The sequence below is a fragment of the Physella acuta genome, unplaced genomic scaffold (genome assembly GCF_028476545.2).
Source record: "Physella acuta isolate Inbredline_101_S28 unplaced genomic scaffold, ASM2847654v3 ptg001798l, whole genome shotgun sequence".
Lineage (NCBI taxonomy): Eukaryota > Metazoa > Mollusca > Gastropoda > Physidae > Physella > Physella acuta.
The window spans coordinates 34112-59007 of NW_026733308.1; the positions used below are offsets into that span (position 1 = coordinate 34112).

The window sequence follows — 24896 nt, forward strand, 5'->3', positions numbered from 1 at the left end:
AATTCCGAATAAGTTTAAAGATTATGTTTTATTTGTTATGATTCATAATTTGAGCTTTTCAATTTTATAACAATACATAGAAAAGAAAGTAGAACTTTTTATTTCTACAAAAACCAAGTTCGTTTGTCTGTCGTCCGTCCGTCATGATGTTGTCTGATTGTCTTCTAGCACGTCCGGCCTAATGTTTGTCTATCAGCTTTTGTTGTCTACAGTTTCCTTAGCCATTTTCTTCCTAACGAACAAAAAAAAATCTATCTGCTGTTTTCTTTCTTTTGTTTCTTGCAAAATTTGTGTTACGTTCTACGCGAAGCCAGTGAATTTAAAACATTGTAATCAAATCACGATCAATAAAATTGTTAATTACTGACTGGTAGTAAATTTAGTTTATAAATCATGCATGTTGCAAGGTTTAAAAAAATGTGAGTGCACGTAATTTGAGTAACGCCAATTTTAAGTCCCCTGGGACGAGCGCCCCCCAACACCCCCACTTGATCCGCCAAAAGATTCTGCCAATTTAAAAAAAAAAAAAACACGATTCGTGGACGTCGGCGATTTACAGTTTATCGCTTCATCTTGCCAGGGAATTGTCTAGAGCAGTCCAAACAACTTAAATTGTTGAAACGTTTGCCGGCTAGTTCACACAGTAAAAACTAATTTTGTGGCCAGCTAAAAATAGCTCTAACCAATGAAAGCGATTGGTCAGAGAGCTGAAGCTAGTGACTTTAAAAATCATTGCCAATTTTGCCTAAAAGTCACGTGTTTACTAAATAATTATTTTTTTAATTAAAAATTCACCGTTCACACGACTACACACAAAATTCTATTTTGAAATTCCAATTTGCGACGTCAACATTTTCAGCATCAAAACTAACATACCGGCAGAGTAGCCATACACACACCTGAACTAAAGTAACTTACCTGCCGAGTAGTCATACATAGATTGTTTAGTTTTTATGGCCTTTAACAAAAATGAAATTATCAACAAACCATGACGTAAAAATTACCCCCCAGCCTAACCTTTACACCAAACCTTGCCCACAATATCTACGCCGTGAGTACTGCATGCACGGGATTAGGTTTTGGCTAACGGTTACTAAGCCAAAACCTTATTGTGGAAGTCTTCGGTAATCCCGTGAGTATAGTATGCTAATCGTAACTACCAAATCGAGTTTATCGACGAATACATTTGTCGAGGAGGGAACAAGTATTAAAGTACGGTTGCACTTTATACAAATACTAACTTCTACAACTTTCCTGGGGGGAAAAGAAGAAATATTTAGAGAAGCTGTTGTTTCAAACAAACAATGACTGGAATATTCCTGGGGGAAAAGGAAGAAATATTAAGAGCGGCTGTTGTTTCAAACAAACATTTGACTCCAACTTTTCAGTGGGGAAAGGAAGAAATATTTACAACGGCTGTTGTTTCAAACAAACATTGACTCCAACTTTTCAGTGGGGAAAGGAAGAAATATTTACAACGGCTGTTGTTTCAAACAAACATTCACTCCAACTTTTCTGGGAGAAAGGAAGAAATATTTACAACGGCTGTTGTTTCAAACAAACATTCACTCCAACTTTTCTGGGAGAAAGGAAGAAATATTTAGAACGGCTGTTGTTTCAAACAAACATTCACTCCAACTTTTCTGGGAGAAAGGAAGAAATATTTAGAACGGCTGTTGTTTCAAACAAACATTCACTCCAACTTGCCTGAGCGAACACGTGCGAGTGCACAGCAATAAACTGACGTATGCTGCACGTGCCTTCCCTAAGGGTCACGTGTCACCCGACCCAAGTCCGATGTTCGATATCGAAACCTGATCAATCACTGATAAACCTGATCAATCACTGATAAACCTGATCAATCATTGATTTTAAAGATCTACAAGTCATATCCAGCTGAATAGAGCGCTTACACACAATAAATATGTGCTTATTACACAGACACAGACACAGACATATATACACACACACACACATATATATATATATATAAATAAATAAATAAATAAATATATATATATATATATATATATATATATATATATATATATATATATATATATATATATATATATATATATATATATATATATTTATATATATATATTTATTTTTATATATATATATATATATATATATATATATATATATATATATATATATATATATATATATATATATATATATATATATATTAGCTGATAGATTTCGGCCGAAGGCTTTTGACGAATGAACAAGACTGTTCTCAAAATAACCCATAAAAAATAACTCATAACATAAAATATAATCTGAGCATTTAAAAAAAAAAATTACGACCACCGTAGCAGATGAAGTAGCACAAATACTTCTGAAGACCTAAAATAGCATAATTTTAAAACATTGCAAGTTTAATTTCTGTGATACAAAAAATTTTAACAAAAAAAAACGAAAATATTAATTTTAAAACCAAAATGAACATTATATCAAATTAGCAGATTTTTTATAACAAAAAGAAAATAAAGAACATTTCTCTAATACAAAGACAAAAATTAAAGACACAGTTTTCTTCACTTAAGAAAACTAAATCTTTAATTGAGGCAACAAAAAAAAATAACAAAAAAAAACTCACAAATATGTAACGGGTGAATATGTCTAATCATGGCCACACTTGAATCAAAACTTTTCCTAGTGACAACACTTAAATAAATCTAAATTTTTCCTAAAGACTAACCCCAGACACAATACATGTAATGCAGACACTGCTATGGAGTACATGCTTATAATACTGACCAGCACAAGTTTTTCGACTGCGCTCTTAACTGCCCCAAACAGCACCACACACGGCACCAAACAGCAGCATACACAACACCAAACAGCAGCATACAGCAGTGGCGTAGCGAGGTCGGGTGTCACCCGGTGCGGCACTTAATGGTGTCACCCCCCCCCCCCAGAGGCATAGAGACCCTTCCCAGGGACAAACTTTCAAATTTTCGATTTGCAACCCCCCCTCGAGTTTTCGATTTGCACCCCCCCCCCCCCTCAAACTTTCGATTTGCACCCCCCCCCCTCGAGTTTTTCTCTATATATTTTGCTATTTTTTCCCTTGGTGTCACCCCCCTAAATGGTGTCAGCCGGTGCGGTCCGCACCCCCCGCCCCCCCCCCCCTCGCTACGCCCCTGGCATACAGCACAAAGCATTTCGTTCTTTTGTAAAGTCTAAAAATAACCCATGCTCACCACGAACTTAACTTCACACTTCCCACACAAGATAACAGTCACCACTTCCCACACAAGATAACAGTCACCACTTCCCACACAAGATAACAGTCAACACTTCCCACACAAGATGACAGTCACCACTTCCCACACACGATGGCAGTCACCACTTCCCACACAAGATAACAGTCACCACTTCCCACACAAGTTGGCAGTCACCACTTCCCACACAAGATGTCACCACTTCCCACACAAGATGGCAGTCACCACTTCCCACACAAGAAGGCAGTTACCACACAAGATGTCACCACTTCCCACACAAGATGTCACCACTTCCCACACAAGATGGCAGTCACCACTTCCCACACAAGAAGGCAGTCACCACTTCCCACACAAGAAGGCAGTTACCACACAAGATGTCACCACTTCCCACACAAGATGTCACCACTTCCCACACAAGATGTCACCACTTCCCACACAAGATGTCACCACTTCCCACACAAGATGGCAGTCACCACTTCCCACACAAGATGGCAGTCACCACTTCCCACACAAGATGGCAGTCACCACTTCCCACACAAGATAACAGTCACAACTTCCCACACAAGATGTCAGTCACCACTTCCCACACAAGATGGCAGTCACCACTTCCCACACAAGATGTCACCACTTCCCACACAAGAAGGCAGTCACCACTTCCCACACAAGATGTCACCACTTCCCACACAAGAAGGCAGTCACCACTTCCCACACAAGAAGGCAGTCACCACTTCCCACACAAGATGACAGTCACCACTTCCCACACAAGATGGCAGTCACCACTTCCCACACAAGAAGGCAGTCACCACTTCCCACACAAGATGACAGTCACCACTTCCCACACAAGATGGCAGTCACCACTTCCCACACAAGATGTCACCACTTCCCACACAAGATGGCAGTCACCACTTCCCACACAAAAAGGCAGTCACCACTTCCCACACAAGATGTCACCACTTCCCACACAAAAAGGCAGTCACCACTTCCCACACAAGATGGCAGTCACCACTTCCCACACAAGATGAGAGTCACCACTTCCCACACAAGATGTCACCACTTCCCACACAAGATGGCAGTCACCACTTCCCACACAAGATGGCAGTCACCACTTCCCACACAAGATGTCACCACTTCCCACACAAGATGTCACTACTTCCCACACAAGATGACAGTCAACACTTCCTACACAAGATGGCAGTCACCACTTCCCACACAAGATGGCAGTCACCACTTCCCACACAAGATGACAGTCACCACTTCCCACACAAGATAACAGTCAACACTTCCCACACCAGATGGCAGTCACCACTTCCCACACAAGATGGCAGTCACCACTTCCCACACATCACCACTTCCCACACAAGATGTCACCACTTCCCACACAAGATGGCAGTCACCACTTCCCACACAAGATGAGAGTCACCACTTCCCACACAAGATGTCACCACTTCCCACACAAGATGGCAGTCACCACTTCCCACACAAGATGGCAGTCACCACTTCCCACACAAGATGTCACCACTTCCCACACAAGAAGGCAGTCACCACTTCCCACACAAGAAGGCAGTCACCACTTCCCACATAAGATGACAGTCACCACTTCCCACACAAGATGGCAGTCACCACTTCCCACACAAGATGTCACCACTTCCCACACAAGATGGCAGTCACCACTTCCCACACCAGATGGCAGTCACCACTTCCCACACAAGATGGCAGTCACCACTTCCCACACAAGATGGCAGTCACCACTTCCCACACAAGATGTCACCACTTCCCACACAAGATGTCACCACTTCCCACACAAGAAGGCAGTCACCACTTCCCAAACAAGATGTCACCACTTCCCACACAAGATGTCACCACTTCCCACACAAGATCGCAGTCACCACTTCCCACACAAGATGGCAGTCACCACTTCCCACACATCACCACTTCCCACACAAGATGGCAGTCACCACTTCCCACACAAGATGTCACCACTTCCCACACAAGATGTCACCACTTCCCACACAAGATGTCACCACTTCCCACACAAGATGTCACCACTTCCCACACAAGATGACAGTCACCACTTCCCACACAAGATGGCAGTCACCACTTCCCACACAAGATGACAGTCACCACTTCCCACACAAGATGGCAGTCACCACTTCCCACACAAGATGACAGTCACCACTTCCCACACAAGATGACAGTCACCACTTCCCACACAAGATGTCACCACTTCCCACACAAGATGTCACCACTTCCCACACAAGATGGCAGTCACCACTTCCCACACAAGATGGCAGTCACCACTTCCCACACAAGATGTCACCACTTCCCACACAAGATGGCAGTCACCACTTCCCACACAAGATGTCACCACTTCCCACACAAGATGGCAGTCACCACTTCCCACACATCACCACTTCCCACACAAGATGGCAGTCACCACTTCCCACACCAGATGGCAGTCACCACTTCCCACACAAGATGGCAGTCACCACTTCCCACACAAGATGGCAGTCACCACTTCCCACACAAGATGTCACCACTTCCCACACAAGATGTCACCACTTCCCACACAAGAAGGCAGTCACCACTTCCCACACAAGATGTCACCACTTCCCACACAAGATGGCAGTCACCACTTCCCACACATCACCACTTCCCACACAAGATGGCAGTCACCACTTCCCACACAAGATGGCAGTCACCACTTCCCACACAAGATGTCACCACTTCCCACACAAGATGTCACCACTTCCCACACAAGAAGGCAGTCACCACTTCCCACACAAGATGTCACCACTTCCCACACAAGATCGCAGTCACCACTTCCCACACAAGATCGCAGTCACCACTTCCCACACAAGATGTCACCACTTCCCACACAAAAAGGCAGTCACCACTTCCCACACAAGATGTCACCACTTCCCACACAAAAAGGCAGTCACCACTTCCCAAACAAGATGTCACCACTTCCCACACAAGATCGCAGTCACCACTTCCCACACAAGATCGCAGTCACCACTTCCCACACAAGATGTCACCACTTCCCACACAAAAAGGCAGTCACCACTTCCCACACAAGATGTCACCACTTCCCACACAAGATGGCAGTCACCACTTCCCACACAAGAAGGCAGTCACCACTTCCCACACAAGATGTCACCACTTCCCACACAAGATCGCAGTCACCACTTCCCACACAAGATCGCAGTCACCACTTCCCACACAAGATGGCAGTCACCACTTCCCACACATCACCACTTCCCACACAAGATGGCAGTCACCACACTAATGATTTTTTTTACCAGCTAAGCTCCAACCCACTAGAAGCTGTCCATAAATATCCCTATCAAAGAGTCTGACAGGGAAAGCACAAATCGGGAAGGCGTCAGACCTGTTCATGAGATGACAATAACGAGGAAGCGGGCGAGAGACATCAACTTAACATCGTTTCAGTGTCACGATAAATTAACTCAATTTCTGTCAAGACAATGGGAGATGCAGATCTTGAAGTTTTTATTTGCAGAAAAAAAGAAATATCATTTCATCATTGTGTGGTGTGTGTGTGTGGGGGGGGGGGGGGGTTTGACAAGGGATGGCATTGATGTCTTGCTCAATGTGACTCGGCGAGTTTGACGTTTTGAGGTTAAACGCGCTGTGTTATTCAATAATGACTCTGATGGTTGCTTCATTCAATTGTGACTCCGCTAATTAGTTTGTGACTCCGCTGGTAACCGCCATAGTTACCCCAAACTCTGACGAGACTCAGACTTACCTGTGGTCTGGCATAAACCACAGACTTACCTGAAGTCTGCCATAAACCACAGACTTACCTGTGGTCTGGCATAAACCACAGACTTACCTGAGGTCTGCATAAACCACCGACTTACCTGTGGTCTGGCATAAACCACAGACTTACCTGAGGTCTGTCATTAACAACAGACTTACCTGAGGTCTGCCATAAACCACAGACTTACCTGAAGTCTGCCATAAACGACAGACTTACATGAGGTCTGTCATTAACAACAGACTTACCTGAAGTCTGCCATAAACCACAGACTTACCTGAGGTCTGCCATAAACCACAGACTTACCTGAGGTCTGCATAAACCACCGACTTACCTGTGGTCTGGCATAAACCACAGACTTACCTGAGGTCTGCCATAAACCACAGACTTACCTGAGGTCTGCATAAACCACAGACCTACATGAGGTCTGTCATTAACAACAGACTTACCTGAGGTCTGCCATAAACATCAGACTTACCTGAGGTCTGTCATTAACCACAGACTTACCTGAAGTCTGCCATAAACGACAGACTTACATGAGGTCTGCCATAAACCACAGACTTACCTGAGGTCTGCCATAAACCACAGACTTACCTGAGGTCTGCCATAAACCACAGACTTACCTGAGGTCTGGCATAAACCACAGACTTACCTGAGGTCTGCCATAAACCACAGACTTACCTGAGGTCTGGCATAAACCACAGACTTACCTGAGGTCTGGCATAAACCACAGACTTACCTGAGGTCTGCCATAAACCACAGACTTACCTGAGGTCTGGCATAAACCACAGACTTACCTGAGGTCTGCCATAAACCACAGACTTACCTGAGGTCTGTCATAAACCACAGACTTACCTGAAGTCTGCCATAAACCACAGACTTACCTGAGGTCTGGCATAAACCACAGACTTACCTGTCATTAACCACCGACTTACCTGCGGTCTGGCATAAACCATAGACTTACCTGTGGTCTGGCATAAACCATAGACTTACCTGAGGTCTGGCATAAACCACAGACTTACCTGTGGTCTGTCATTAACAACAGACTCACCTGAGGTCTGTCATAAACAACAGACTTACCTGAAGTCTGTCATAAACCACAGACTCAACAGAAGGGCACGACAATTGTTGTTAGAAAAAAAAACATGACTAATTGAGTTACACCTTCCACGCAGTAAAGCACCTTATGAATATTTCACGGCAACTCGCATATTTATTTTATAAACACACAAAAATGAATTGCGCATGCGCACTGCCCCGTAGTGTATACATTTCATGGAAATAATGTGACTATTACTCTAACCTTTACACCGTTTGGTATATTGGGATGATTAAATACGGTCGTTGAACATTTTTACCTCATTCGACTTGATGAGCCTCACTTATCCATTCATGTTAATCTCAACCTCTGACAGATAACGTTCCCAGGCGCATGCGTATTGACATGCTAATTGCAGATATAACCCTGCCTGTTCTTGTTATCGTATTATCCCACGCATGCGCAACTTGACCTGGTATCCCCGCACCCATGCACACCTACGCGCGGGTCTACTATTTTTCCGGAAATTCCCTATATCGATTATAACTGAGATATTAATTTCAAAAACTAGAAAAACAATCTGTAATAACAATATTATGAAATTATACTTACACCGATGTAATCTTATAGCGATTATCAAATTAGTATTGATGATAGTTATTTTGGTTTAAGTTAATTTTGGGGTTTAGCGAATTAACAGAAATGAATTCAGTCCATGGCCTAATACTAAAAAAAAACAAAAACAAAGATTTTTATCTTATCTTGGTAAAAAAAAACGTGTAACCATGAGTGTGGCGAGCAAGTTAATTGTTTCAATTCTCTTGGCATTTGTTTTCTATCATCATGTTTAGGACAGAGTTTTTAGAAAGGAATTACCGACTACTTGCTAGGTCGCTGTGACCCACTGCTTGATAAGTTTCTGAAAATAGCACTGTGCTGTTGAGGTATAAGAGATCTCTTTGATGATGCAAGTCATGTAGAATTCAGTCGGAATCAGGCAGAAGAACTCAAGGGAGGGGAGACATACGGTGTAATTCGAATTTTTAAATAAAAACAAAGTACAGCACACTACGTTTTTACTCGAACTAAAGCATTGCTCTAACCCTAGCCATAAACATTTACCCTAACTTCAATTAGAACTCTAAACCTAGCCATAAACACTTACCCTAACTTCCATTAGAACTATAACCCTAGCCATAAACACTTACCCTAACTTCAATTAGAAATCTGACCCTAGCCATAAACATTTACCCTAACTTCCATTAGAACTATAACCCTAGCCATAAACACTTACCCTAACTTCAATTAGAACTCTAACCCTAACCATAAACACTTACCCTAACTTTAATTAGAACTCTAACCCTAGCCATAAACATTTACCCCAACTACCATTAGAAATATAACCTACGTGTAGAATGTCTTGCTACAGTTCATACTGGTAACTTTATTACGATGGTATGGCTGATGGTAAAATAACATAAAATCTTCATATTTTTTAATACGGGAAAGTAAAACCCATATCCTAACGTCGCTGAAACGCAACAATCATTGTTTTTATGACAGGTAAAAACTTCCTTAGCCTCAGGTGAATAAGCACACCACGCACCTATTACCCGATATTGACGGGAAGATTAGGCATCCAGCACTCGACAACATCTTGAAAATTCCTCAGGTGAAATTGAAAACATCACGAAAGTTTGTTTTTTAAACACACTTATTTTAAAATAAATATACTATTTAAATGATCACGACATTGTTATTTTTTTAACCCACCCATCCCCCTTTCCCTCCAATTTTTAAATAAATATGTTATTTAAACTATCACGAAACTTTACAGAAAGATCAATCTCTTGTTTGAATAAATATATTATTTCGTTTCTTTCATACATCTTACATTTAACAATTCTTAACTGTATTTTTTTAAATGTAAAAAAAAAACCAAGAGAAAAAAATAAAATTGTCAGAGGTTGTTTGTTATCGATTTTCGTCTTTAAATTAAAGTTTACGGTGTGTTTGTGAAGTGAGATGTGAGATAGACAACATTATAGGCTGATGAGCTTTGAACGTGTATTTTCTAGTAGTCAAGGACAGGGTATATAGAGATTAAAGCAGGATGTTATGATTAGGCCTGTAGCTAGTAGCTAAGCTTTACCAGATAGGGGAGATTGTAGCCATTGTTTAGGAATACAACATCTAGTTTAAAATACCGTTAAGTATTTAAACCTGTATGAGATTGTAAAAAAAAATATGAAGTAATCTTAAAGCGTTTTGTGATTATAGAAGGCAGTTAAACCAGTAGCTAAAATTACCGTAGGCAGTTAAACTGGTTGGCAATAAGCATCTTTAAAACGTGTCTGTCAACAATAATTGATCAACATAAAGTTAAGGTAAAAAAAATTACAGAAACTTAGACGTGGTGACATTGAAAACAATGAGATGACAGAAGGCAATTGTTGAATGCGTTTCTTCTACTTGTGTGGGCGGGTGGTAGCGAGCTTAATTTCTTTTTAGATGCCAACGATCTTACCAAGGTTCTTCATCAGAGGGACAGTTCATACACTGAAACACACAAAAGCACACACATCCATCCAACGGGTGGGGAGGGGGGGGGGGTGTCACCGAAGTAAAAAAAAATGTCTGCCTGATGAGGTATCTGCCCACATTAACGTCCGGGTTTTCTTTTGGTTCGTGGTGTTAATTTAAAAGTGCAACACAATTTCCCAGGATTTTTCTTCTCCCGTGTTAAGAGAAAAGTTACATTAGTTGGGATTTTGACTGGATTGAATGAGGACTGAACAAATGTGTGTTATGGGAAAATGGGTAATAAAATATTTGAGAAATATAGAAAATAACTCCTGTCCCAATATTGGGCCATTAAAAACACGCCAATTACACCATATCTCATGTTAAATGGTGTTGCTATATACCAGATACACCATGTGCCATGTTAAATTGGTTTTTTGTATTCCAGGTATCACAGATACAGCACGTATCATGTTACAATATGTTGTTATAATACCATATACACCATGTCCCGTGTTTAAATTGTGTTGTTGTATATCAGATATACCATACTCCATGTTACATTATGTTGTTATATACCAGATACAACATGTCCTGTGTTTAAATTGTGTTGTTGTATATCAGATATACCATACTCCATGTTACATTATGTTGTTATATACCAGATACAACATGTCCTGTGTTTAAAGTGTGTTGTTGTATATCAGATATACCATGTTCCATGTTATATTATGTTGTTATATACGAGCAACACCTACAGAGTTTATCTTCTCCTCTCTATGACAGTGCGAGACATCCTTCAGTGGGGTAAGACAAGAAGAACGCTAATGTTGCCGAGAAATTTTTGCATCCTGCCGGGCCGGGCGTATGAGATATTACTTGTTTAACAATGCCAGATTTTTCACTTGGAAAAATGCAAATTAAGGGAGATCACTAGACAAAAAGACAGGACAAATTAATAACGAGCGGGGGATAGCGATGGGGAGGGGTTGACAAACGTTTTAGCTCCGAGGGAAATGTAGGTTATAGACGCTGTAGATTCGATTTATGATTAAATATGTAAGCGAAATTCACATTTAAGAGAATGTTAGTTTTTTTTTTTTCTGTTTTTTTTTTAATTCTTGCAAGTTATGGGTGTGGACAAGCACATTAGTTATGCCGGATACTGGGATAAGGCTGGGTTAGCTCACATTGGGTCCTTTACAAAAGCTGACTGAGAGGATTTTTGAAAGTTGTGCGGGCGAATAAGCGTAAGCATTTCTCGCTGATCTGCGTAATGCGGGTGAGAGTGTGGTAAGAGGGGGGGTGTGCACTCTAGACTGAGGCCATATCCCTCTCGTAAGTCAGGTACCCATCAAAGCTAACGTCCTCTGGTTACAAGTCCATACAGAGGTCCAAACTCAAGACCTTCAGACTAGCAACCAAACGCTCTACCACTTGACACCCCCCCCCCCCTCCTATACGAAGGCTGGTAGTCAATGTATAAACCATAATTCACAATCACGGGAAAACGAAAATAATTTACGAGCCTTACTAGATCAGTGAAACAACTTAAAGAAAGTGCAGCTGATAAAAATTTGGTTGAGATTCAATATATATATTTTTTTTTTTGAAATATTTAATCTTTCTTTATTAATGTAATAAACATTTAATTTTATACAAATAATCAGTCTTCATTTTACAAGCCCTACACAGCGTGTTGATCTCTCAATTCAGGAAATAATTTAGAATAAGCATTATTTCATTATCTACATTATTTACATCTTAATAAATATTTTAAATTACAATACATTTCATCAATGACATTTCAACAAACTGGCAGAAACTACAACACATTGTGTTACACATTGTAACAACAATTTAGACAAATAGTAACCTTATTTTTCTTTCTTAAATTTTCTTGCAATACGTATCAGTGAAACTTTGAGAGCAGGCCACAACAACGTAATGTTTTTCCTGTACCATTCCTTGTTATAATTTAGATGTGTGATCCTATTTTTATCTAGAAAGGCTTTGTAAAATGGGGATAACTCTTCTTGGGTCACATTTTTATTGCTGTCAGCACTAAGCTCTTTCAGAGATTGAACATATTCTTCTTTTTCCTTGAAAAATCTTGAGTTATGATCTGCCCAAAACTGTTGATTCCACTCTAAGACCTCTGCTCTTCTTATTCGAAACTTTTTCTCTGTAAGTGTTTCATTTGGATGAACATAAAAACGAATTGGTCTGATATTTGAAATGGGATCTGGAGGTCCTATCCAGTCAGTGGTGCCCCCACTTGGTGGTACTGGAGTTATCCTTAATTTTTTAACATCATTCTTGCCCGTTGAAAGGAACAGTAAATGTTTAATTCCATTTCGTGTCTTTAACTGTTTAAAGTAACAGTGAGGTCTAAACATGATGGAGGAGGTAGATCTAGTAAAAATATTGAGATTCAATATAGGGCTGAGCACGTAGGTGTTAAACTATATTTGATTAAGCTGAGAGGTCAGTCAGTTTTATACTACACTCAATCCAAGTCCAGTGCACTTTGTGTTTAAGACGAACGCCTCTGTCTGAGATATAATGCATTACCTCAGCACAAGACGTCAAAGAAAACATTTGAAAGTGTACGACAAGGGGAACAATATACAGGGTTCACATCGTTACAGGGTGGAAAATTATTAAGATAAAACTTGGTAGCCTCCCCTGGACGTATTCAAACAGACATTACTTCCCCTGATTCGACATAACATTTTCCACGCTATTCTTGTGATATTGTTGGGCGGGAGGGGTTACAGTAGACCTACTGGAGACCTGGGTGTGTTGCAAGGTCATCAATCAGCTGCTCGTGACCTCGACAAGTACTCAGCTAGACATGCACGTGCAGTGAAGTGCGAAACTATAATCATAACTCACGTTTATCATACAGGCCGTAGTCATAACTCATGTTTATTATACAGATCGTGATCATGACTCATATGTTTATTTAATAGTCCCCTAGGATACATTGTATGGTCCACACTAATACATTTATCTAAAAGATAATAGATCATTCAAACAAACACGTCATTAGACAGATAAAACTGATGGCAGCTTCCTGCGTGACGTCAGAACATAGCCAGATTTTTTTGGAGTGTTTATCCAACTCAAAGCAAATGTTTGAGTCGATTCGTTTTCCCTGACCACTTGTCCGGGTCATTCACTTTGACCTGTCCTCGTGTGCAGGTCAAAACATTTGACCTGACTTCTCGGTTGGTTTAAGCTGTTTGACATGACCACTTGACTGGGTGAACCCTTTACATACATGGTGATGAGCCACATATCCACCGAATCTGGCAGCATGACATATAACACATATTCTACCACATATACAACACCCTCAATCACATACACCACACCCTCAACCACATACACCACGCCCTCCATCCCATACACCCCCATCCCATACACCACACCCTCCATCCCATACACCACGCCCTCCATCCCATACACCACGCCCTCCATCCCATACACCACGCCCTCCATCCCATACACCACGCCCTCCATCCCATACACCACGCCCTCCATCCCATACACCACGCCCTCCATCCCATACACCACAACCTCAACCACATACACCACAAACTCAATCACATACCACATCCTACATCCCATACACCACAACATCAACCATATATGCCACACCCTCCATCCCATACACCTCACTATCCATCCCATATACCATTCCCTCCATTACACACACCATACACCATACCAACCATCTAATACACCACACCTTCTACACCTTCCACCCCACCCCCATACAATCAACAAATCTACGCTTAGATCGAGTTCAAGTCAACAAATTATCTTCTCAGGATAATAACTCCACAAAAGACATCGCACCCTCTCCCCCCGCCCCTCGATAAATTAGAATTGTTGTTAGCCCGAGTGCTAAGGGAGAGAATCAATGCTTCCCCCAGGGGCCAATGAAATATTTCATTGCAGCTTTTTTTCATGCAGAAAAAAAAACTCTTATAAGATGAGATATTTGTTTTACAAAGCTTAGTAACAAAATATTATCTGTATAGATAGATTTTTTTTGCATGAATGACTAGAGTAGCCTCCTTTTAAGACTCCCACGCCAAAGATTGTTTTGTTTTTTTAATACGAGTGAGGTTATTTATAGTAACGTTTTCTCTTTTCCAAGTAGTTTTGTATTGTTTTGCGACTATTTTGAGAAACACCGATAAATTAAACAACATCTTAGCTATATTAGGACATATATAGCAATCTATTTTTGATAAGTCAATGTCTTATACATATCTACGCTGCTTTGCTATTTATAGAAGAAATCCCTGAGTAGAATTTTATTAGATTTGTCCTCAAATTTTAAGATGAATGTTTTTTAATGCGTGAGTTTCGACATGCACAGATTGTATCACTGCACGATTTGAAATATTGTAATTTTTTATATGAACATATACACAACGTAAATGTGCTAGGCGCATTATGTGGACCTAGAGGCCCATATGTAAACAAAAAACAAAGGTTTTTTGTAAAATTGTAGTCAATTGCTTCATTTTAATATATAAGTGAATTATTTTTTACGTGAAAGTTCAGTTTACGTAAATATAAAAACAAATGTTATGTGCACATATAACATAAAATAAGGCCTGACTGTTTATTAGGATAAAATTGTAATATGTTGTTTACCATTAAAATGACGTTATTCGAATACTTTTTTTTAAGTTAAAAAAAAAACTTTATTTGGGGGAGGGGGGCTGGATGATCAAAAGTTTGTTTTATATGGTAATGAGTGGAAGATCCACAGTGTAGACCATTACTTTAAATCCCTACACTTGACAAAAAACTTTATAAATCTCTACACTAGACTAAAAATTCTATAAATCTCTCCATTAGACGAAAACGCGGACTCGTACAATATCAGGGCATGCTTTGTAAAGTGAATATATTATAGAAAATATACGCATGTTTTAATCGCACCATTTTTCCGACACATTTTTAGCATTAATTTTTTTTTTTACTCCTCGTTTTTCTTTTCCCCCTCGTGTGCTCTTTTTGCCCTCCTAGACCTCGTCCAGTGTCTATCTTGACACACCTTGACATGTCAAGTCAAGAGGGGACCTGACAAGGGCGATGTCGAGTGAGGCTCACCCACACAAAAAAAATAGAATCTTCCTGAGGTCTAGACAATGACGTCTGCCTTACGTCTGCTATGTTTTAAATGGGTGACCTGTCGAAGATGGCCTAGTTTTGTTTTTTCAGGGTGGGGATGGTGCCAGCTTGTCTAGGGTGGCGGGTTCAGATTTAAAACCTCGAGTGGGTGGGGTTTGTTCCCACGACCTCGGAGAGCTACGGACAATTCATAACATACGCTGAGCTATTTTATCAAATAAGAACAAGTTTAAAAAAAACAGAGTTTAATATTTTAAGACTGCTGATTTATTGATGAATTCATTGCTTGTACTTTAGAATTTTTTTTGCCAGTAATGCATTTTTAATGTTTGCTGTTTGGTGGTTGTTTTTTTTTTTGGTGCTCTTAACAAGCTAACATCATCTTCCTTTTTTTTTAAAACTTATTTCAAGACAATCCATTTATATGACGGGACTGTGTGGCCTTGCGGTAGAGCGCTAGACCGCTAACCCGAAAGTGTCGTGTTCGAATTTGGGTTCAAGTCTGTAAAACGTCCCTGAGCCCACCCATCTGTAGTGGGTACTCAACTCACATTACAGAAAGTAAAGGTGGCTGGGTAAATTGCTGACCACACAATCTCTTTATTAGTCGATGTCACAGAAACAGGTGAACTCTACTTCACTTGTCCCATGGACCGTCAGGTTCAAAAAGGGGACTTTATTTTATTTTTTCATAAGATACACAGCTGCAATCGTCAGATACAGTCCACTTGACATATTTTTAATACAATTTTCCTTACGTCACATTGTCCGTTTATTAATTTTTAATTTTTTTTTTTTTTTTTTTTTGTTGTTTGTACTCAAAATTGTGAACTTAAATTTGAACCTAGTTCTAATATCTTTCCAAACACAGATGACAATGCAGGAATATATTATCCTCACAAGAATTAAAAAGTAAATCAGTCTTGAACAAGAGAAGTTTGTTTTAGAATGATACCTACAATCACATTAGGTCAAGTGAGTTACAATATCTCTAAGAGATTTTCCAAGTGATCATCGGGTGTTTTTTTTAGAAATAATTTTTAGTGTTAAACTATTGTAGTCTAAAGGCTTTTATATATGTTTTATCCCAATGAGTAACATGATTTTGTGAAGATTTTAAAATGCGTACAAAAACTAATATAAAATTACCTCTTTCGGACCGGACGGTATATAGGGCAGGTGAGTAGTTCACCTGTTTCAGTGACCCTATGGGGGTAGTAGTGGGGTCAGTTATATGTTTGGCCGCCTTTGCCTTCCTGAACTAGGACATAGATACCCATCAGTGGTGGGTTACGTACTATGAACCCGAATCGTTAAGCTTTCAGATTAGCGGTTATGCGCACTACTGTTCGGCCACACTATTCACATAGTGTGGATATTAACTTCAAGATTTAGTTTCAAACATTAAAGTGATTACATTTTCTAGATTAAAAACGTGTTAGCTATCATTTCAAACTTTAAAGTAGTTGGGTTCAATTATTTAATTTACTATGCACAAGATTTGCGCTAATCATATTTCTAACACTTACATTAAGATTCGAGTTATTTTAAGCAAAACTATTCTCTCGCACTGTTTTTTAAAACGTTATTTAAATATTGATAAGCAATTTAACAAGGTAATACAGCACCCTATCACAGAGATTAAAGGTTTTTCTCTAAGGGTTTTAAGTATTTAACAGAGAGTTGATAGATTAGTTGATAAAGTGGGTTAGCAGTTTGACAAATTTAAAGAAGGTTAGTATAAAGTGGTGGGATGGGTACGGTGGTGATGTGAGTGGTAGGAGTGGTGGGTTGGGCGTGGTGGGTTGGGAGTGGTGAGTTGGAAGTGGTGAGTTGGGCGTGGTGGGTTGGGTGTGGTGAGTTGGAAGTGGTGAGTTGGGCGTGGTGGGTTGGGTGTGGTGAGTTGGAAGTGGTGAGTTGGGCGTGGTGGGTTGGGAGTGGTGAGTTGTGTGTAGTGGAGTGGTGAGTTGGGAGTGGTGGAGTGGTGAGTTGGGAGTGGTGGAGTGGTGAGTTGGAAGTGGTGAGTTGGGCGTGGTGGGTTGGGTGTGGTGAGTTGGGAGTGGTGAGTTGGGCGTGGTGAGTTGGGCGTGGTGAGTTGTGTGTAGTGGAGTGGTGAGTTGGGAGTGGTGAGTTGGGCGTGGTGAGTTGGGAGTGGTGAGTTGGGTGTGGTGGGTTGGGCGTGGTGAGTTGGGCGTGGTGGGTTGGGAGTGGTGAGTTGGAAGTGGTGAGTTGGGCGTGGTGGGTTGGGCGTGGTGAGTTGGGAGTGGTGAGTTGGGCGTGGTGAGTTGGGCGTGGTGAGTTGTGTGTAGTGGAGTGGTGAGTTGGGAGTGGTGAGTTGGGCGTGGTGGGTTGGGTGTGGTGAGTTGGGAGTGGTGAGTTGGGCGTGGTGAGTTGGGCGTGGTGAGTTGTGTGTAGTGGAGTGGTGAGTTGGGAGTGGTGAGTTGGGCGTGGTGAGTTGGGAGTGGTGAGTTGGGTGTGGTGGGTTGGGCGTGGTGAGTTGGGCGTGGTGGGTTGGGAGTGGTGAGTTGGGAGTGGTGAGTTGGGCGTGGTGAGTTGGGCGTGGTGAGTTGTGTGTAGTGGAGTGGTGAGTTGGGAGTGGTGAGTTGGGCGTGGTGAGTTGGGAGTGGTGAGTTGGGTGTGGTGGGTTGGGCGTGGTGAGTTGGGTGTGGTGAGTTGGGCGTGGTGGGTTGGGTGTGGTGAGTTGGGAGTGGTGAGTTGGGCGTGGTGAGTTGGGCGTGGTGAGTTGTGTGTAGTGGAGTGGTGAGTTGGGAGTGGTGAGTTGGGCGTGGTGAGTTGGGAGTGGTGAGTTGGGTGTGGTGGGTTGGGCGTGGTGAGTTGGGCGTGGTGGGTTGGGCGTGGTGAGTTGAGAGTGGTGAGTTGGGAGTGGTGGGTTGGGCGTGGTGGGTTGGGCGTGGTGAGTTGGGCGTGGTGAGTTGGGAGTGGTGAGTTGGGTGTGGTGAGTTGGGAGTGGTGAGTTGGGCGTGGTGAGTTGGGAGTGGTGAGTTGGGTGTGGTGGAGTGGTGAGTTGGGAGTGGTGAGTTGGGAGTGGTGGGTTGGGCGTGGTGAGTTGGGCGTGGTGAGTTGGGCGTGGTGAGTTGGGAGTGGTGAGTTGGGTGTGGTGAGTTGGGAGTGGTGAGTTGGGTGTGGTGGAGTGGTGAGTTGGGAGTGGTGAGTTGGGTGTGGTGAGTTGGGCGTGGTGAGTTGGGAGTGGTGAGTTGGGTGTGGTGGAGTGGTGAGTTGGGAGTGGTGAGTTGGGTGTGGTGAGTTGGGCGTGGTGAGTTGGGAGTGGTGAGTTGGGTGTGGTGGAGTGGTGAGTTGGGAGTGGTGAGTTGGGCGTGGTGAGTTGGGAGTGGTGAGTTGGGCGTGTTGGGTTGGGAGTGGTGAGTTGGGTGTGGTGAGTTGGGAGTGGTGAGTTGGGTGTAGTGGAGTGGTGAGTTGGGAGTGGTGAGTTGGGAGTGGTGAGTTGGGCGTGGTGAGTTGTGTGTAGTGGAGTGGTGAGTTGGGAGTGGTGAGTTGGGCGTGGTGAGTTGGGAGTGGTGAGTTGGGAGTGGTGAGTTGGGCGTGTTGGGTTGGGAGTGGTGAGTTGGGTGTGGTGAGTTGGGTGTAGTGGAGTGGTGAGTTGGGAGTGGTGAGTTGGGCGTGGTGAGTTGGGAGTGGTGAGTTGGGTGTGGTGGGTTGGGCGTGGTGAGTTGGGCGTGGTGAGTTGGGCGTGGTGAGTTGGGAGTGGTGAGTTGGGTGTGGTGAATTGGGAGTGGTGAATTGGGAGTGGTTAGTTGGGCGTGGTGAGTTGGGCGTGGTGAGTTGGGCGTGGTGAGTTGGGAGTGGTGAGTTGGGCGTGGTGAGTTGGGAGTGGTGAGTTGGGAGTGGTTAGTTGGGAGTGGTGAGTTGGGTGTAGTGGAGTGGTGAGTTGGGAGTGGTGAGTTGGGAGTGGTGGGTTGGGCGTGGTGAGTTGGGTGTGGTGGAGTGGTGAGTTGGGAGTGGTGGGTTGGGCGTGGTGAGTTGGGCGTGGTGAGTTGGGAGTGGTGAGTTGGGTGTGGTGAATTGGGAGTGGTGAGTTGGGAGTGGTTAGTTGGGCGTGGTGAGTTGGGCGTGGTGAGTTGGGTGTGGTGAGATGGGAGTGGTGAGTTGGGAGTGGTGAGTTGGGCGTGGTGAGTTTGGCTTGGTGGAGTGGTGAGTTGGGCGTGGTGGAGTGGTGCGTTGGGCTTGGTGGAGTGGTGAGTTGGGCGTGGTGGAGTGGTGAACTAAGCAGGGTGATAAAGTTCAAGGAGTGGTGGACAGATCAAAAGAATAAAATGCAACAATAACAAAAAAACAAGTTTGTTTTTGTATGCTATAAGGAAAGCAATGAAATGGGCCTATTTTATTTCCAATATTGTGTACATTTATAACATACATTTAATAAACAGCATGAAAAATGTACAGAATATTTCACAGAAATGTCATCCATACTCGACTGCAGGTATGTTTGTACCAAGAAAAGGTAGCCTTTAACTAACAATATTCACAAATCTAACAAATGACGCTGGAGGTATTACTTCTGTATGCAGTGGCGTAGCGAGTTCGGGTGTCACACGGTGCGGCTTTTAATGGTGTCACCCCCCCCCCCCCCAGAGGCATAGCGACCCTTCCCGGGGACAAACTTTCAAATTTTCGATTTGCACCCCCCCCCCTCAAGTTTTTCTCTATATATGTTCCTATTTTTTGCCTTGGTGTCACCCCCCTAAATGGTGTCACCGGTGCGGTCCGCATTCCCCGCCCCCCCCCCCCTCGCTACGCCCCTGTCTGTATGAAACCATTGTTTTTGAAATACGTCATTATTAATCAACTGTGAATATCACTAATGCTGCCCTAATTGCAGCACGTCACCGAGACGAATCGCTGGTAATCCGGCATCAACTAAAACAACTAACTCAAACTAGAACAATTTTAGCAGAGTTAAGCCCCCTTCATATTTTCAATTACTGCCACACAACAGTCCATTCTGCAGTCCAGTCGAACGGTCCAATCACAAGATGACTTGGTCACGTGTCGAGGTGTCCTCTGGGAAGAGAAGGGACCTGACGGTTGTCCTGGTCCCCTCGGACATGCTGTCCTGCAGATGGGAGTAGCACGTGCGAGCCAGCTGTTGTAGGCGTGGGGTCTCGCTGATCATTAGCTCACCGTACAGGTAAACACCCAGGGCCTGAGGGTGAGGCAATAACAGGTGGTGAGACCAGGTGGTGAGACAATGACAGGTGGTGAGACAATGACAGGTGGTGAGACCAAGACAGGTGGTGAGACCAGGTGGTGAGACCAAGACAGGTGGTGAGACTAAGACAGGTGGTGAGACCAAGACAGGTGGTGAGACAAGGTGGTGAGACCAAGAAAGGTGGTGAGACCAAGACAGGTGGTGATGCCAAGACAGGTGGCGAGATCAAAACAGGTGGTGAGACCAAGACAAATGTTGAGACCAAGACAAGTGGTGAGACAAGACGGTGTGACCATGACAGGCAAGACAGGTGGTGAGACCAAGACAGGTGGTGAGACCAAGACAGGTGGTGAGACCAAGAAAGGTGGTGAGACCAAGACGGGTGGTGAGACCAAGACAGGTGGTGAGACCAGATGGTGAGACCAAGACAGGTGGTGAGACCAAGACAGGCGGTGAGACCAAGATAGATGGTGAGACCAAGACAGGTGGTGAGACTAAGACAGGAGGTGAGACCAAGACAGATGGTGAGACCAAGACAGATGGTGAGACCAAGATAGGTGGTTAGACCAGGTGGTGAGACCAAGACAGGTGGTGAGACCAAGACAGGTGATGAGACAACAACCTTGCACCAAAGGGGGTGAGACAATATTAATGTTACAATTACTGCAGCTTTGGTGGATCCAGACAAACCTACTCAATAGGATGACAAAACCACCGGGGTGAGTCGACTGGCACACCTATAAGACTGACACATAACTGACACCTGACACACCCAGCTGAGCGACTCACCTGGTGCCGGTACAGAAACACCTGGACGTCCCTCACCCAGCTGAGCCACTCACCTGGTGCCGGTACAGAAACACCTGGACGTCCCTCACCCAGCTGAGCGACTCACCTGGTGCCGGTACAGAAACACCTGGACGTCCCTCACCCAGCTGAGCCACTCACCTGGTGCCGGTACAGAAACACCTGGATGTCTCTCACCCAGCTGAGCCACTCACCTGGTGCCGGTACAGAAACACCTGGACGTCCCTCACCCAGCTGAGCCACTCACCTGGTGCCGGTACAGAAACACCTGGACGTCCCTCACCCAGCTGAGCCACTCACCTGGTGCCGGTACAGAAACACCTGGACGTCCCTCACCCAGCTGAGCCACTCACCTGGCGCCGGTACAGAAACACCTGGACGTCCCTCAACCAGCTGAGCCACTCACCTGGTGCCGGTACAGAAACACCTGGACGTCCCTCACCCATCGGACAGCCCGTCTAGCCACGACCAGCTCACACCAGCTGTGTTGTACCTGTCAACACACAAGTCGAACTTTTCCGTTAAGGGGAACCAAATCGTCACACAAAGTAAGTCATCAATAGTTTAATGATAGTGTTAGAGTTTATATATGAGGGCCGTGGTATATAGTTTCTATACCACTGACTTAAGCCACGGTTTTATTCCTACTCGTGGCTCAAGGTTTTCTAGTACAGACATTGGTAACAGGCAGCTGAGTCAAGAAAACAAACACAACATTGTCGACAGTCAGTCATATAGCGTGCTCACGAATACATTGGTGGGCACGAAAACACGGTTTTAGTCACGAAAATACACTAAGCTCAACTTTCGTTTTTTCAGATTAACTGTCAGGTCTTTAAAAAATACGTTTCTAATTTTTTATTTAGACAAAAACCTCAACTGCGGGTGAAACAGTAAAGTGCTTATGGCTATAGCATATCTTACCATTGTAGTTATAGGGGGGGGGGACATATAGTTTGGTTCTACTTAAGACCATAACATACACTTTTTTAAGACCTGACTGACGTGGTCTATTCTGCAACACCATCACTACACGACACGTGCTTTATAAGGACAGGTTTCAATATTCTAATAGAAATTACACACGAGGTGACCCCAGCGTCAGAAGTGTTCTACTCACCTACAGTCTACAGGTAGAGAACAAAACGTTACCTCAGCGTTGGCCTCCGTCACGTGCAAACTTCTCCTGAGACTGGCCATGTGGGCTGGTGTGAGAGGGAGTCTGGAATCTTCGACCAGCAGGTCCAGGAGTAGAAGGCACTGGTCAGCTACCAACTGGGGTCAAAACATCAATAGGAATTAGTCAAGATGTTCAATCATACAACTTTTACAACACACACATCAACAAGATTTCGTCAAGATATTCAATCATTTAACTTTTAAAATACAAACATCAACAATATTTAGTCAAGATATTCAATCATTCAACTTTTTTTCAACCAACACAAACATCAACACGATTTAGTTAAGATATTCAATCATTTAACTTTTACAACACAAGCATAGCAAGTCAGGATTTTCAACAGGAAAACTTTGCAAAACAAACACGTACAAGTTAAGATAAGCTTTTTAGAGTATGCACACCCATATTGTGTATATGTGGAGTAAAAATAAAAGCAGGTGTGAAAGCATGCTGGATATGTTAAAGTGGTAAACGCTCGATTGTAGGTACCCAAAGCCATGGATGCCGACGTTTATCGATGATACTTTGGACTTTCTTCCAAACAAAAACCACGTTTATCAAAGTCCGCTCATAAAATACAGAGTGAAGTCCGTAGACAAGCGACATAATCTACTTCTCTCCATTTTTCTCCCAATATTCAATTTACTTTAGTTCTGCTTTAAAGTTCCCTTTTAGGGGCAAGTAGAGTTTCTGTGGCCTCGGCATAAGAGGGGACAGTGTAGTCAGCACTATGCTCAGCCACCTTTACTTTCCCTAAGTTATATCCATCAGAGCTGGGTGGACCGTGGAACGTTCTGCTGACATGAACCCGGATTTGAACTCGAGACTTTCGAGTTGGAGGTCTAGTGCTCTACTGCTAGACCACGCCGTCCCTTACACTGTACTTGAGTCACGACCAATGATACCAGCTACATGTTGTACTCAAGTGACCAGGACAAAAAGTCCGGTACACGAGTCCGATGACCAGGTCATATAAAGAGAGTTGTATAGAGACCAGCCAGAGGGGGGAAAATGTCGCTGTCCTACGCTCCAGCTAATGTTGAAAATTTCATGACCACGCACGCCATAAAATACAGGCCAAAGGTCACGTCTAAAAGCACCCGCGGCGCTTGAACAGATAAAAACAGACAACAGACTTAACAATATTTTGTCTGTGTCTTAAGGTCAACCCAGTCACTCCTCCACTGACAAGTCTGATGCAACTCCCCTCCCCCCCCCCCACACACCACCCCCATGTATCACACCGCCCACGTAATCAAATCAACACCGCGCAGGATGAAAACAGACCTAACCAAACGGATCACGATGTAAAGTAGGCAACCTTTTTACTCTCACCCCTACGGACTCTCCAGCCAGTTGACCTTAACACCAGCGCCCCCGTCAGGTTGGTGTGTGAGTACGAGTGTTTCACTAATTACCCATATTTGGCCATTTTAAAAAAAAATACTTTAAAAAACAGTTATCCGGTTCGCAACTAAAAAGGAGAGTTATAGCCCTTGGGTTATTTCAACGTACCCCGGTCTCGTTTTGGTTATATATTTTTTTTTTCTACGTAGGATTCTGGGAATAAAGTTTATGCTTGTTGTTGGACATGGGAGGGGGGGGGGGGGGAGAAAGCAAACATACACCTCATTAAATATTCAATATGTTTACTTATATTTCATCTCACTAAACTGTATATCATAGAAAACAATCGTAGGCGTTTTTTTATGATATACAAGGTGTCCAATAACAATGCCGCATCATGCCCGCTGTGCCAGTAACGAGGACTGACCACACATATCTGCTTCACACCCTCATGTTGCTGACCTGTGTGGGGTGTTGAGGGGTGTGGATACACATTTTTATACAGCAGTTTATCACATTATAACATTATAAGCAGGGAGAAATAATATAGACGCATACATATTTACTCCGCATAGCCTAGAGCCTTGGGGAGGCTAGGCGGTATGCATTTCGCTGCGCGTAGTCATTTCGAA

At 43.2% G+C, this 24896-nt stretch overlaps 2 protein-coding genes across 3 annotated transcripts in view; both read right to left on the reverse strand.

The window, feature by feature from the left end:
- Window positions 1-11655: 11655 nt before the first annotated feature.
- LOC131930542 (cytochrome c oxidase assembly factor 8-like) lies at window positions 11656-19549 on the reverse strand (the record flags this gene model as incomplete). Its single annotated transcript, XM_059287078.1, has 3 exons — window positions 11656-11755; window positions 12542-12764; window positions 19435-19549. Coding segments are annotated over 3 exons (438 nt in total), but the record flags the coding sequence as incomplete, so codon positions are not given.
- A 973-nt stretch (window positions 19550-20522) lies between these two features.
- Window positions 20523-24896, reverse strand: part of LOC131930541 (aminopeptidase O) — a 44298-nt gene continuing 39924 nt past the window's right edge. For both annotated transcript variants that reach the window (XM_059287077.1, XM_059287076.1), the window contains exons 13-15: window positions 22887-23009; window positions 22141-22227; window positions 20523-20921 (exon numbers count right to left, since the gene is read on the reverse strand). In XM_059287077.1, the coding sequence (XP_059143060.1) occupies window positions 20745-20921; window positions 22141-22227; window positions 22887-23009 (387 nt within the window). In that variant the 3' untranslated portion in view covers window positions 20523-20744. The remainder of the gene's footprint in view (window positions 20922-22140; window positions 22228-22886; window positions 23010-24896) is intronic.